This window comes from Colletotrichum destructivum, chromosome 4, assembly GCF_034447905.1.
Source record: "Colletotrichum destructivum chromosome 4, complete sequence".
Taxonomy (NCBI): domain Eukaryota; kingdom Fungi; phylum Ascomycota; class Sordariomycetes; order Glomerellales; family Glomerellaceae; genus Colletotrichum; species Colletotrichum destructivum.
Genome location: NC_085899.1, coordinates 3995863 through 4010896, shown reverse-complemented (window position 1 = coordinate 4010896; position 15034 = coordinate 3995863). Strand labels below are relative to the sequence as shown.

The 15034-nt window shown below is 58.6% G+C and overlaps 4 protein-coding genes across 4 annotated transcripts; 2 read left to right on the top strand and 2 right to left on the bottom strand.

Annotated features, from left to right (window-relative positions):
* Positions 1-10: 10 nt before the first annotated feature.
* Positions 11-3954, bottom strand: CDEST_07154 (Putative Heat shock protein 70 family; the record flags this gene model as incomplete). Its single annotated transcript, XM_062923313.1, has 9 exons — positions 11-285; positions 349-485; positions 543-633; positions 711-1092; positions 1172-1534; positions 1594-1715; positions 2085-2922; positions 2999-3575; positions 3683-3954. 9 exons carry the CDS (start codon positions 3952-3954, stop codon positions 11-13), a joined length of 3057 nt encoding a protein of 1018 aa, XP_062779364.1.
* A 1754-nt stretch (positions 3955-5708) lies between these two features.
* Positions 5709-7629, top strand: CDEST_07153 (uncharacterized protein; the record flags this gene model as incomplete). The annotated part of the gene is made up of 3 exons (XM_062923312.1): positions 5709-6500; positions 6560-6896; positions 6977-7629. 3 exons carry the CDS (start codon positions 5709-5711, stop codon positions 7627-7629), a joined length of 1782 nt encoding a protein of 593 aa, XP_062779363.1.
* A 1578-nt stretch (positions 7630-9207) lies between these two features.
* Positions 9208-11507, top strand: CDEST_07152 (Putative Zinc finger, RING-type, IBR domain, Zinc finger, RING/FYVE/PHD-type, TRIAD; the record flags this gene model as incomplete). The annotated part of the gene is made up of 5 exons (XM_062923311.1): positions 9208-9854; positions 9980-10294; positions 10387-10905; positions 10988-11001; positions 11386-11507. The coding sequence occupies 5 exons, from the start codon at positions 9208-9210 to the stop codon at positions 11505-11507; spliced, it is 1617 nt and encodes a 538-aa protein (XP_062779362.1).
* A 252-nt stretch (positions 11508-11759) lies between these two features.
* On the bottom strand, positions 11760-14795 carry CDEST_07151 (Putative AAA+ ATPase domain, ABC transporter type 1, transmembrane domain-containing protein). Its single transcript, XM_062923310.1, has 4 exons — positions 13806-14795; positions 13526-13741; positions 12781-13454; positions 11760-12726 (listed from the first exon to the last, which is right to left on the bottom strand). The coding sequence occupies exons 1-4, from the start codon at positions 14328-14330 to the stop codon at positions 12000-12002; spliced, it is 2142 nt and encodes a 713-aa protein (XP_062779361.1). The 5' UTR covers positions 14331-14795; the 3' UTR covers positions 11760-11999.
* Positions 14796-15034: the final 239 nt, after the last annotated feature.

Genomic DNA, 15034 nt, shown 5'->3' with positions numbered 1-15034 from the left:
AGTTACTTCTCTACCACTTCTTACGCAAGTCTCTCCCGCATAGCAACCGCGCGACAAACTGCAAGACTGCAGCCGCTGTGAGACAGACGCCAGTAAAGACGATCAGGTGTTGGTACTCGCGCAGCGTGCCCTGGCGGATGAACGCTCCGCCGATGGGGGTGCCTGTGAACACCCCGACAGCGCTCCAGATGGAAAAGGCGCCCAGCCGAGCGCCGACTTTGTCCGGGGGCGAGAGCTGGACGACCACGGACGGCGTGACGCTGATGAAGATGCCGGAGCAGAAGCCTTTGTATCATGGTCAGCCAAACGCAGTGCCCAGACCAAGATAGAGCCGGACACTAGACGTACCATATAAGCAGGCAAACGCGATGATCATGTCGACGCTGCTGGCCAGGAGCCACATCGTGAGACAGAGAATCCCCGAACCGGCCGTCAGAGGGTAGAGGAGATTCAGGCCGCCGGCGTGGTCAGCAACGAAACCGCCGCTGGGAGCTGTCAGCGGCCCATCGCTCCAGCGATGGCAAAGAAGGAAAGGAACTCACATGACTCGGCCGAAGAAGCTCGACCCGTTGATGAGAGGAAGCAAGTAGTTCCCGACCGCGGCCTCGGGGTGGCGAGCCGCAATGTAAGACTCTGAGGGTCGGGATTAGCTGGAGGAGGCTCCGGCACTGGGAGCGCCGCGTCGGGCTCGTCAGCGGCCCGAAACGTACCTAGATAGTAGAACGGAATGTAGAGACCAAAGTTGCCGACCACGTTGGCGAGAGCAAGGGTAACATAGCGCCGGTCCCGGAAGCCGCTAAAGTCCGCGACGGACCAGACTGACTCGACGGGTTTGCGGGGATGCTTAGGCGTGGAGATGAGCATGGCGACCGCGTAGCAGCCCAGGCTGATGAGCGCGGCGATCCGCAGCGTCCAGCCGAAGCCGAGCCGCGGCACGAGATGGGAGAACATGATGGGCAGACAGACGCCGCCGGCGCTGCTTCCGCTGGCGACGATGCCGATGGCGAGAGCGCGGCGCCGGGAGAAGTGCTGGCTGGCGATCGGCACGGCGGCGCACGTGCCGAAGACGGCCGTTGCTCCGAACAAGACGCCCTGCAAAAGTACCAGAAGTGTAAGCTATAGTCTCATGCGAGGAGGGGGGAGGTTCACTGAAATTTGGACGTCGACGAACCTGACTCAGGATGAACTGCCATATCTGCCCGTCCTGCGCGAACGAGACGCCGACGTACGAAAGCACCGCGCCGAGTGCGGCCACCGAGTAGAGCTTCGCGGGGCCGTAGGCGTCCGCGAGACCGCCGGCGACCGGGTTCAGGATATACATGAGGCCGAGCTGGAGCGACCCGATGACGGCGATGACGGACGACGGGTACCCGGCAAGGCCGTGCTCGAGATAGTGGTCCTGGAAGAACCCGAAGCTGTTCATGTACCCGAAGGACACGAAGTAGACGAGGAACGACCCGGCCACAGTGAGCCAGCCGGCGACGGTGTGCTCGGCATCGTCGGGATGGTCGCGGGGGTCTCCGCTCGCTTCAACCTGTTCGGGGTCAGATCTGGATGGCATCGTGCTGTAAGGGGGTTACCTGGGTTACGAACAGCGCAGAAAAGTCTCTGGATATTGCAGTGCTTGCTTGCCCGAGTGTTTCTCGTTGCTGAGTACTGGGGCAAGTCGTTGGTGAAGAAGAGAAGATCGTGAAACGCAGAGAGAGCGTGGGTGTCTGGATCCTTGAGTGATTAGAGTATGGACGGTCATGGAAAAATTGTCAAGACAGGGATCAAGATCCTTAGATAGCGGCGGCCTCAACTGATTATCTGATTACGTGACTCGGTTGGCAGACATATCCACACTCATCGCGATGTCGACAAGACTCCTTTGTCGAATCTTTCCTCACTCCATTATCTACAGGACCTAGATCCTCAAAATGTACCCTAACTTGAACTCCATCACCCATCCAATGTGTGTCTCTCTCTCTGTGTGTGTGTGTGTCGCGACCATCAAACATACTCGGCGGTCACGGTGCTGTACCGCTGATCTGGACAACGTTAACGGACGACCTCCCGGTATCGGGGACGAAGCAGCAACTTACTGTTGTAGAGCAACGTGTAGGTAGTCGATGCAGACAGGTAGACGGCCTCGATCTTGCAGCTCAGCTCGTAGTACCATTGCCCATCAAGACCCTTCCGACGGGCCAACATGTGCTCCGGGATGTGGCTGACATCGGCCTCGATGTGGACGAGCATGGAGACGTTGTCGTCGCGGGCCACGGGGGCGGCCCTCGCGTTGCGGTCGGCGTAGACGTCCATCTTGATCTTCTTGATGCGGCCCTGGCTCACCAGGCCCGTCCACACAAAGGACGTGTAGAAGGGCTCGTTCTCCGACACGTTGTCGCCGCGCTGGATGAACCACTCCATCGTGTACACCTTGTAGCAGCCGTCCAGGCCGCACCAGTGCCGCCTCTGCTCCAGGTGCTTGTGGGCCTTGACGTCGTACTTGGTGCGCCACTCGGTCCCGTAGTGCTTGCGCGCCTTACGGTTCTGGACCCGGACCTGCGTAAGGCGGTCGGGCGACACCTGCGCCAGGCCCTTCATGACGGCCCCCTGCACGACGGCCTGCCACGCGTTGGGCGGCTGCATGATCTGGATGTTCTTGTCAATGGCGTTGCGCAGACGCTCCTTGAGGTAGTGGGAGGCGCCGAACCCGCCCACCAGGAGGACGGCCCGGATCGGGGTGTTGCTGGCCGTGATCTGGTCCTTGACGAGCTTGATGCACTCCAGCACGACGGGCTCGAAAATGGTCTGGAGATCAGACGCCTTGAGGGCGAACCGACCGCGGCTGATTCCGAGCTCCTTGTTGTTGGCCAGACCTCCGACCGGGATGGTGTAGGTTTCTTCGGGGGCGGCGCCGAGTGTGAACTGCCGCTTGATCTGCCGAGTGTGTCAGTAAAAAAAGATTCCATAGTTTTCCGTGACTCCCGGGTGGGAAGATCGATTCGAGCTCTACCTTCTTCTCAAACTGCTCCATGGCCTCTGCCATGATGTCGTCGTCGAACCCGTCCTCCTTGCCGAGCTTTGCCTTGAGGAACTTGGCGAAGCGCATGTTGAGGAAAGTCGAGCCGCACAAGGCACCGGATCCCGGAGCGGCCTCTTGGACCTCGAGGATGGGCTTCAGACTCGTGATGGTGTAGGAGATCAAGTCGACAGTGCCGCCTCCCGCGTCCACGACGACGACGGTATCGCCGACCTTGAGGCCGTGAGGGTCGAGGCCGTGCAGCGCGTAGATGGCGGCGGCCTCGGGCTCGGAGACGAGGTGGATGGGGGCGTTCGTCCCTGCGGTGAGACCCGCCGCCTTCTGGCAGGCCTGCCTCGTCTTGTCCTTGGCGAGGTCGGACCAGATGGCGGGGACGGTGACGACGAACTCGAGAGGGGTCGTCTTGACCACTTGCTCACCCAGCTTCTCCCGCAAGGTGTAGTGCAGATGGTCGCCGAGTGCCGAGATGTAGTCGGTGACCAACTTGTCCACGGCTTTGCGCTCGGAGGAGACGGCTGGGCTCATGCCCTGAAAAGAAGCATCGAGGTCACTAACGAACGTAAGCTACTACTGGTTTCTCAAAAAGTGTTTGTTTACCCCGTTTGATGGGCTCTGCACGACATCAAAGTAGAAAATCAAGCGGCGCAAGAGACTCACAGCTTGAACCACTCGATGACTTGGTCCTGAGGCGCAGTGACGGGGATGGAAAACCCCCACTGAACCTCACCGTCGGCGTATCTGAGCTTGGTAGGCACCTTGTCGGAGGATTCGCCCTCGCGAACCGTCTTGCTGATGGGCCACGTGGTGATGGCAGTTCGCCGGTCGGGGCGTTGGGTTTCGGCCCAGGCCACGCCCGAGTATGTGGTGCCAAAATCGATACCGACAACGATCTTGCGCTCGCTCACAGAGAGCTTCTCAAAGGTGTCCATTTTGGGGGGCGTGGACATTGTTTGGCGTAGGGATCGTGAGAGAGTCAAGCGACGGATATCAGAAATGGAGAGGACGAGCGAAGCTGTCCAAGTATGTATATCGACCGATCGAACGGATCTGGTTCAACAGTGGGAGAGTAAAAAGTAGGCAACGACTCTGCAACTATTTTTTTAGGGAGGATATCTGGAAGTCAAAAATTCTAGGTGGCCTCGCTTCTGGAAAGATGACTGAAGCCGTGATGGACGTGGCTGGATGCGCCTCACACCAGCGAGAAACGGAAGCGCGGTGTTCAAAAGACACAGAACAGAAAAAAAATCAAAGCCTTCGGGGGACGGCGGAGAAGAAAGGGCGAGAACTGAACAGGCAAAAGGCCGAAGCGAAAACCTGTCCTTGTTTAGTCCGTCTCGACCGGTAGAGAAAGATGCTTGATCGGATTATCAGGTCAGCAGACAGAGCACCGAGGACAATTCTACCTTTACGAACATTGGATGGAGATGGACATCTTCAAAGGCGAAGAAACAAGTAAATGATCCAGACGATCAGGCAGCTAGATAACTTCCAGCTCCCGGTAGGTACTTTACAGCTTCCACGGACGTTGAAGAGCTTTGTCCCGGTTCCGTGTCGCCAAAGTGGGACCGAGAGGAAACGTCGTGACCTTTCGATGGTGACGGATATCCAGGCGCGAGCCCCAGGACCGTCAAGGACCAGTTCGTTTCAGAGGTGATGCGAGCCATGGGATGAGAACATGGAGCGGTAAAATGGTACGACCAGGTAGTTGGCGGGACGAGACCTGCGTCCGAGCGAAACACTGCTACCACCCGTATCGGAGGCGTCGTGGGCGTCCGAACAGGCGTACAACCAAGAGCAGGCATAACGCCTATGAATGAAGCATAAGAAGTGTGCCCCTCCCGATTTGTATTCACAATGTTCCAACTCCTCAGGTTGCAGGGGAGCGCGTATGCGGCATGCCGCTCAGAGCCTGCAGGCGTCGTGGTTCGCGCTCTCCGGCCCATTACATGGACCGCATACTTTCGAACGTCAAGCTCGTAGCATCATGAAAAGAAACACCAAAATGCTAGGGCATTGTGATCTCTGCTAGAGTTTTGGGACGCATGGGCTGTTTCTGGTCAGAGAGCATGACGATGCATCAGTCCCGTGCCCGCCAGGGCAAAGCAGAAGCGTGATCTGAGCTAATCAGACAGTCAATGGCCACCACACAGCAAGAACGGAAGGAAATACATTGCGCTTTGTGTCAAAAGCTGGCTGTGAGATACAAGAACATACTTGTCGCAATACGTAAAGATGCATCTCTTTGCTTCATCCCCGGCGTAGATAGGTAGACAGGTACGTACCTAATCGGGTGTTACGGCCCCACCCCTATGCGAAATGCCCCATATCGGAGCCGGGATGCCTGCGGCAGGCAGCCGAGACAGACGGCAAGAATGAGACAGCTAATACGGTCGCTAAAGAAATGGCGATGGGCAGCTAACACAGTCGCCGGCTATAATTCTTCTTGTCCTATCTGCCTGCCTGTAAAACTCCCTGTGTCCCTGGTATTGTGGTACATGGAACAGAGCATGGCATGGAATTCTTCACAGCACGCAGCGACCCTCGCCGCTCCTACATTTCATCCAAACCATCCAAACCTCCCCGCCCCCCATCAACCTCTTGCAACTCAAAGACCCGGACCTCACCACTCGTCATCCAAACTCTCCTCCGTTGATCCCGCCGTCTAGCATCCCTCGTCGACATCATGGAAGAATTCCAGCAGCTGCACTCGACCTTGGCCCAACACTACGAGGACCACGGGCCACCGGTCCCGGCGAAGACACCCCTTGACGTTGACGTCGCACCCGCGGCCTACGAAGACATGAGGTTCGACTGCAGCCCTTCCCTCAAGAACGAACCAACCATCACTACCGAGCCAGCTAGTCCATCAGCCTTGTCTGAATCCGACATGATGGGATTCACAAAGATCGAGCCACCGTCTCCTGAGCAAGGTGGCACGCAGAGTAGGGGGCCAAGGCAGCCGCTGCCAAGAGGCCTCGTTGCCAACAGATTTCAGAATCATCCTACCTCTCATCGACTACAGCACCACCAGTCTGCTGCTTCTATCCCCGCCTCACATGGCTCGGTCGAAGGCGATCTGATCGACCTCGGGGCTGACCCAGACGTCTTTTCACTCCCGCGAGAGACCTCCAGCCATGACCCCATCAATGGCGCCGGACCCGGAGTCGAGCCCAACTGGGACTTGCTTCTGCGCCGCGAGATCAACGCGCTGCATCACAGACTCAAGTCCACGATGGCGCGAGCCGAGATCGCCGAGGAAAAGGCTGAAAGAGCGCAACGCAGGATTGGCGAGATCAAGTCTGGCATGAGCTCGACCGTCACCGGCGCCTCAACAGACGCAGGGTCGCTCGCCCTGAATCTTGAAGAGATGCGGGCAGAGAATTCTTCTCTGAAGGAGCAACTTAGAGATGCGGAGTCGCACATCTTCAGTCTGCAGCCTTATCGCAAAGAGCTCACCCCGGAGGAGATCGGCCGCGTAAGTACAGGCCCTGGCCGGCAACTATTCGTGATCTTCCATGTCTGACTAGACTGCAGGAGTACGATGATCTCATTGAAGGGATCACCGACTGGGTCTCCCGGTTTATGGACCCTCTATTGGACGACCACAATCGGGGTATCGAGGACGTCCTTATTCAAGCCCGTCGGAAGCCCACTGAGGCTCTCAGGTTGAAACGGACAGTAAACATGTACCCGGACCTGTTGACTGCATCCACATTTCCAGAGACGGACGAAGACATCATTGTTGCCATCATCATGCGGTTTCTCAACGAAAACATCTTTCAAAAGGTGCTCTACGGTTCCCTGGATAATTGCGTTGGAGTCATAAGCTCGGTGGAGACGGCGTTGCAGAATCACGTCGAGCCCAAGCGAGGTAAGACCATACAAACACCCACTCACCGATCATTGATAGTACATATATCCGAGGCATTAAGGCTGAACCGCTTCACGCAGATCTTTTTGCGATTCGGACCTGGACCGCCGAGGCATACAACGCCATCCTGAGTTCTCAAGAATTTGCAATTCTGCGAGAGAAGAAGACACGCGAGCTGGCAAACGAGCTCGCGGGCATCTTCAAGATATACTGCCGGAAGGACAAGACGGAGTGGTTCTTCCGGAACTTTACGGAGCAGTGCGTCGAGCCGGCGGCGCAGCTCTACGAGAAGATCCAGGTGTCGACGAACCACTTCTACTTCGACATCAACCCGTACGTCATGTGCGGCCCCCACGGCGAGATCCTGACGTCGCCTGACTTCCTCGACGGCCTGCGGGACCTCGACTGCAAGAACGTGCTCCAGAACCGCAAGGCCGTCAGCGTGGCCAAGATGGACCCGCCGCCCACGAGGGCGGAGCTGGACCTCCACATGTTCAACGTCTGCGCCCTCATCCCGGCGCTCTACATGCGACGGATCGGGCGCAACGACTCCATCAAGGAGCCGCAGCTCGTGCGGCGGCAGCAGATGCTCGTGGCGTGGGGCCCGCAGGACAAGCGGGCCGAGTTCCGCCAGAGCGGCGACCGCACGCTGCTGTATAACCTCTACTGCGATAGGAGCGACCGCGAGAGGCAAGAGGCGGGCGGGTGGGCGACCTTTCGCTGGGGAAGCTAGCGGCGACTCAACTGGGGGCTGTCTGCTCCGCATTCTCTTTGTTGAACCGGGGGGGGCATGTTGCCGATTCATGGGAGCTTTTGAGTGGCACTGCTGTGTTGTGTAGCACGTTTGACGATGACGACGAGTGGTGGAGAGAAGGTGTGAGGTTGCTCAGACACATGGGATCACTTTGTTTGCAAGCTAAAATGTCAACCACTATTGGTATTGAGGTTGATAGCTAGTATCTTTCTTGAGAAACCGATTAACAACGCTCCAAGGGTTGAATTAACCAGTAGGTGATTGCTCACTTGATGTCTTGAGAACCCGTCTTGTGCGAAGAATTTACGACCCAGTCTTCCAAAAGGAACCTTAAGCCCAGACCTATTCCAGAAAATTTTATCGTTGGTGGGCGGACAAGACGATATCTAGGGGTCGTTTCCTGGAAGAATCAGTTGGTATACCCAGCGAAGTAAGTCAAAGCCGCCGTTGGTTTCGCTGAATTGGTACTGGTCGAAGGTATTACATGAGCTACCTTGATAGATATGCGTCCTCCCGCCAAAGACTCATCCCTCCTCGCGCAATCCCGTCTGGTCCATGGCATGAACCACTTGGACGGCGACCTGGAACCATCTTCGCGTTCAAGGTTCATTGCTTGACCCTCCATCAGCCTCATCTGATGACCCTCCAGTTCGTTGCGCCTCATGCCCTGGCTGTCGTTGCCCTGCGGGAGAGCATCGTGCCGCAAGGCGGCGAGCTGCTCTGCAGCATTTCCACACCCTTCCAGGCTCGCTGCCTTCTCTTGCATGATAGACACGCTGTAGTCAAGACTCAGAAGCATGTCTTGAAGAAGCGCCGGGATCTCGGTTTCGCTCGGAAAACGCGACAGCATTGTCGTTGTTATCCCACATTAGCCTGTGGGGGTATTACAGGTGCAGACCTGATTCTTCTAGACTTCTCCAGACCACCTCTCTACGCCACCGTACGTCGACCTTTCTTCCGTTTCCTTCTTTGTTCTCGTGGCATGGATGCATCGGCCATATGCTCGGACGATGATGCAAGGTCGAGGGCCCGAGTTACACTTCAAGCATCTCTAAGCGTTGAGCCGGGACACCCCAGCGAGCGTGCCGCTTCCCGTCATGTTTCAACCACGCAGGCACAAAGCCGTTGGCGCTGGAAAGCACCATCACAGAAAAGAAAAGAAAAAAAGAAAAAAAACAGGCAGACAGGCAGAGTCTGGACCCCGGTTGTTAGTGTGTATCCTTTGCTTGCGAGGCTCTAGAAGCAGGTGGCGGTAACCCACGACCGCTGGCAGAAGGCCAAGCTACCTCATATCTTGCAACTTTAACACCGTCAAGCAAGAGTCCCAAGCCATCCTTACATCCCGCTGATACGAAAAACCCCCTTCGACGTCCCATCTGCACTCAGATAGCTTCCTTGACGATACTTCTGGCCGTTTGCCAGCAGTGCCGACGACAATATCAACGGCTCGAGCAGAGCCGACGGCCAAGGACAGACTCCAACAAGAACAGGAAGACGTATCGTCAGACCCAGAACCAAGATATGTTCTTTATACCGACGGCGTCCCCTTGACCAGAAATGTTCGCCCCTCGCAATAACGGGCCGCCGCCCAGCTATCACTCCAGCGCCAACTCCTCTCTGGTGGGAGGCTTTGGCGGTGACGATGGATTCGACTCCGATCCCCCTCAGTATGACTGGGCGATGGCGACAGACGTGGGATCCTCAAGGGAAGAGCAACGGCCCTCGACGCGGCCGCGAATCGCACAGCGGGAGCAGCCGCTGGCCTCCTCCTCCCACGAGGCCCCACGACGTGCCCACTACTACCGCGCGACCAGCGCCGAGATCATGGCCGACTTCGACTTCCCCGTACCGACACCCAAGCAGACCCCAGCCGTGACAGAGACGGCGGGTCCGTCCACCTCGCCCCCTCGGCCGCAGAGGGGCTATCTCCTCCCGACGCCGGCGTCGATTCTCGCCGGCTTCGACGTCGCACCTTTCTCGCCCCAGTCCACGGGTGGCAGCACCAGCACCGCCGCCACCACCCCGCCCATGCCGTCGCCATCTACGCGCCCGGCGTACAACTCGAGATTGGACTCGTGGAGCGCCAACAACCCGTATGTTGCCCTCCTCGAGCAAAAGGAGCAGGCCATGACGGTGGCCTTCCTGCGGAGCCAGGACGCGGGTTCCGGGTCGCGTTCTGCCGACCTTGCGGCCGATGACTTTAGGTGGGCAGTCCCTTAACCTCCTCTCTTCCGTGTGAAACATCCCTCGGGAAGAACTGGGCGGCATATGTGCTGCCTTTGACTCCGGGAAGGGGTCCTACATCTTGGCAGCTGCTAACATGAAGCAGCTTCGGCCAAAGATATCACAAGGCGGCAGACACCACAGACGTCGTCGTTACTCGACAGAGGCTTCCGGCCAATGATCTCGGCGGTTCGAGAGAATGCCCCATCTGTGCCGAGACGAGAGACCCGGCCTCCTTTCCCGTGCTGAGCGTAACGCCGACGTGCACGCATCCTCCCGAGGCGTGCTTGGACTGCTTGCAAACCTCCATCAGGTCGGACTTGAACAGCAAACTGTGGACGGAAATCCGGTGCCCCGAGTGCCGCGAGCCTCTAGAATACGTCGATATCCAGAAGTATGCGGATGAGGAGACGTTTGCCCGGTAGGCTCTTCTCGCGCACATCTCCCCCTCTCTCCCTCCCTCACACCTCAAGAGAGAGCGTCCTCCACTAACCGCTCCTCTCTCACACCTAGGTACGAGGCGTTGGCCCTCCGAGCAGCCATGGCCGAGGCCGACACCTTCATCTGGTGCACCGCCAACTGCGGCTCGGGTCAGCTCCACGACACGGGCGGCGACCGGCCACTGGTGACCTGCTTACACTGCGGCCAGCGCTCCTGCTTCACCCACGGCATCGCGTGGCACGAGAACCTATCGTGCGACGAGTACGACGCGCTGCTGCGCGACCCCGAGAACTTCCGCTCGCGCATCGAGATGGAGCATGACGACGAGCACGACCAGGCCCCGGCGCGGCGGGCACTTGAAGACGCCGACCGCGCCGTGGCCCAGGGTCTCATGGCGGAGCAGCGGGCCGAGGCGCGGGAGCGCGAGGCGCAGGAGCGCGACGAGAGGGAGAGGGCGCGCAAGGCGGTGGCCCTGGCCAGGAAGGTCGCGGCTCGCCGCAAGGCCGAGGAAGAACAGAGCCGGGCGACGGTGAGCCGGACGACGAGGCCGTGTCCCGGATGCGGATGGGCCATCGAGAAGAACTCGGGCTGGTAAGGGAGCCTCCTTTGACGCGGAGATGCTTTTTTTGATGAGGACCGACGACGCTGACGACGGGACAACGACGACGCACAGCTCACACATGACTTGTAAGTACATCTCATTCCACTCATGTGCTTTTGCGTGTTCCTTCTCCCCCCTCCCCTTCTGTTCCCGAAGCCGTATTAGTACCCAAGCATTTCGTCTTGTTCTTCCAAAGCCCAGGCCAACACCCATCATAGGCATAAGGTGCCACTACGAGTTCTGTTGGGGCTGCTACGCTACCTGGGACCGGGCGCACAGCGTCCGGTGCCGTGGCCTTGTGCCTCCTGTCTAGTCCGGGTAGTGAGTGAGCGAGCGAGTGAGTAAGTGGGTGAGTGAGTGGGTGAGGGAGTAAGTGAGTGAGTGAGTGAGCGGCACCAAGCGCATATCCCATCCTCCCCCCAAAGCCGAAGAGGAACAACATGTGTCTGACCCGGACGGTCGAGCTCTAGGTTCGAAATGCAAACACGAGTTCTGCTACGACTGCGGAGCGGATCACAAGCGTGTCCTGATGTTCGACAACAGCGTGCACAGCGAGAGCTGCCGCTTTCACCCGAACAACATGTTCGACTAGCAGCAAAACCCCAAAGATGCCGCGAGAACGGGTATGGCACCATGGCATAAGAGAGTTGATACTTTTCAATGGTAACAGATCGCCACCTACGGGGAGGTTGGAGCTTCACGCCTGCAAAGGATGGACTGGTTTTGAGAGCACGGTAGTATGGTCGGATGGGAGTGATTCCTTGATACCTTTTGTTCTTTTTGAGGACTTTTGAGACCAGGCCGGAAGACTGCACGAGGCGTGGGCAGGGAGCCCAGGATGGCCATGGGAGTTGTTGACATTATTCTTTCGGTTGCCGCACCAAATCTACGCCAAACCCCTCTCTCTCTGTAGTCGTCATGGTCTACTTATGTACAAATTGCAAACATCCGTAAAATCCCTAAAAATCATGTTGTTGGTAGAAAAGCCCTTCCGTTATCTGTCTCATCGGGCTCAGCTTGTTTCCTAACATGCCCGGCCAAATGTTGCGCAGATCACGTTCCCAGACCCGTGGCCACTCACGACTCACGCCGCAGTCAACTCGGCGATACGCCTCTCGATCTCGGGCACCTGGCGCAACAAAACCTCGAGGTCCTCCTTCTCGTCCTCGAGCTTCAGGCGGCGGTCGGCGTCGAGCTTGGTGAAGACAAAGTTGCCCTGGCCGTCGAACTGGAGGATGCGGCTGTGGTACTTCCACAGGCTGCGGCGGTGGCTGACGGTCATGAGAGTGATGCCGAGAGCCTTTGCGTTGTCGTACATGACCTTCTCCGTGTCGAGGGTGACGCTCGAGGTGCACTCGTCGAGAATGGCGTAGCGGGGCCGGTGGTAGAAGAGGCGGGCCATGGCGACACGCTGCTGCAGGCCGCCCGAGAGCACATCACGCCACTCGGCTTCGGCGTCCCAGCCGGCGTCGTAGAGGCCCGGGAGGTGCTCGAGGCCGAGGAGGGAGAGGATGGAGAGGAGGTCGGCGTCGGTGACGCCCTTTGCGCGCATCTGACGGAGCGAGTCCGGGTACGTGATCTGCGTGCGGAGGGAGCCGCGGGAGAGGTAGGGCCGCTGGGGGATGTAGAAGATGTCGGAGAAGGGCGGCTTGTGGACGGTGCCGCCGTAGACCGGCCACAGGCCGCCGAGGATGCGGAAAAGGGACGACTTGCCGCAGCCGTTAGGGCCGACGACGAGGAGGTGGTCGCCCTGCTTGAGGGAGAAGGAGAGGGCCTTGACGAGGACGTCGCCGTTGGGAGAGATGATGGGACTGGCGAGGGTTAGTAAGGACCAAGGTTCACGATGAGGGTGATTTGAGACTTACACGTCGATGAACTTGATGTCCTTACTCTCGACGACAGTACCGCGGCCCTTGAGCACGGCCTCGTTGTTCTCAGTCCCGGAACTGGAGACGAGCTTCTTCTCGAAACGGCCGGCGCGAATGTCGTTCATGACCTCGAGGAGGGAGTCGACACGCGACGTGTATCCCGCCAGCTCCATGATCTCGCGGTACGAGAACATGATGCGGCCGAAGGCGTCCGAGGCGGACAGCAGCATGCGGCGGTTCGTGACGAAGCTCTCGGTGCGGTCACCCATGTTCATGGAGATGTGGCCGGGCATCTTGACGAAAACGGGCACGGAGCAGAGCAGCAGGCCGAGGGCGCCCCAGAAGTACTTGATGACGAAGTCCTCCATGAAGCCGTGGTAGAAGCGGCGGCGCAGGATGTAGTTGACGTGCTTGATGAGGGTGAAGTAGCCCTTGTCGAGCGTGTCCTTCTCGGCCTCGTGGCCGTGGTAGAGGGCGACCTCCTCCGAGTGGTCGATGAGGCGCGAGTGCTGGAAGCGGAACTCGCCCTCGAGACGGGCCTCGTCGGCGACGTATTTGCCGAACGGGGGCGTCAAGGCGCGCATCACGTTGGCCGAGAGCTGGACGAGGAGGGCCATGGATACGACGCCTTCGCCGCCTACGCTGCGAGACAGCGAATGTGTGTAGATGGTCTGTGGAGAAGGTTAGGAACCGGATGTACAATGGAAGTACAGGTGGGGCAGGAGGGGAGGGTTTGATTTACCATGTCTAGAATCGGCTTCGCCAGGTTGCTGTAGAGCTCAGCCAAGCTGTTGGAGAACTTTGCGACGTCGACCGCGATCAACTGGTCGGGGTTGTTTATCCGGTCATCAAGGGCAGAGATGCCGTAGAACGTCAGCTTGGAGAGGTACTTGTCGTGGATGTGCTGCGTCAACCGTGTCCGGTACTTGAGCGACAGCTCTGCCTGGTGATAGGAAAGCTGTCGGGAGGTTTTGTCAGTGCCAGTTCGACCACACCCTTCTTTGGCTCCACGGGACACACACCATTGAGTTTGTAAACGTCGCGGGGATGGCGATCAGCATCCACCAGACAATGTGCATTAAAAACTCCCTGCCGTTGCCCTTGACGAGACTCTTGACGATGGCGCCGTCCATCGCGGCGACCTTCAGGCTGATCAGCGTCCTCACGACCAGGAAGAACGAGTGGCTGATCAGCAGTCGGGCCTCCTTGCTCCTCCACCCCGGTATGACAATCTTCATCAGGCGCAGGAGCGAGCGGAAGAAGTCGCGGTTCAGCTCGACCTTTTTGCGCTTCTTGGTGACGTCCTCGTCCGAGACGGCGACGGTGGCGCGGGACTCGCGGACGGCGGCCTCGCGGGCCGAGGCGGCCTTTTGCTCCGAGATGGCATGGCGGATGCGATTCGCGAGGGCGACGAAGAGGGTGATCCAGACGGCGCGGGAGATGCGCGAGCGGTTGGCGAGGTAGAGCTGGGTCAGCTGCAGGACGAGGTTGCGGACGGTGCGGTTCGAAGGGATCCCGATGAGGGAGACCTTGGATTGGACGGCCATCGTAGACGATGCGTGCGCCCCACGGGGGGCGGGGAGAGAGGGATGTTGTGGATGTTGCGGTTATCGGGGTTCGATGGGGATGGTTGATGATGATGATGATGTTGTTATTGTTGTTGTCAAGTTCGTTCGTTCGTGGGCGAGTCGTCGACGAGATGCCGCGGCTACGTCACACACTGGCAGCGTCCGTCGGGGAGGGATTGGGTTCGTCAGGGCATTCGTCCTGGACTGAGCTTCGTCGGAGGGCGGCGATGGGGCGGAATTATTGGAAGGAATCGGCGCTGTCGGTGAGAAGGGGGAAGAGGATGTCGCCAACGGCCATGGCTGGTGCTGGTGCTGGTGGCCGTCACACGTTCCTCCGGACGAGTCTTTCGGCCTTTGTGGTGGTCTCGGTCTCCTTCAGCAGACAAACGGTACTTGCTAGGCTCGGGTCTTTGTTTAGCACCCGCCGGCGCAGGGGACTTGGGGCACCTGGGGAAAGCGCTGCTGTCCCTCGGCTCCCCAGAGTGCTCGCTGGAGAACGTACGGCCCCATATATGGAGAGGGTCTGATTGGTGAACCCCGGAAAATGGGCGCCTGGGTCTCCGTTCCCATGTGAATCGGCAGCCGATGGCATGTGATCAGGTACCTTGGTAGTGATGGTTGCCTGAGGCGTAAACAGATTCGGTAGTTGTGGCTTGCCGTGGCTCAACTCTTAGGAGCCACAT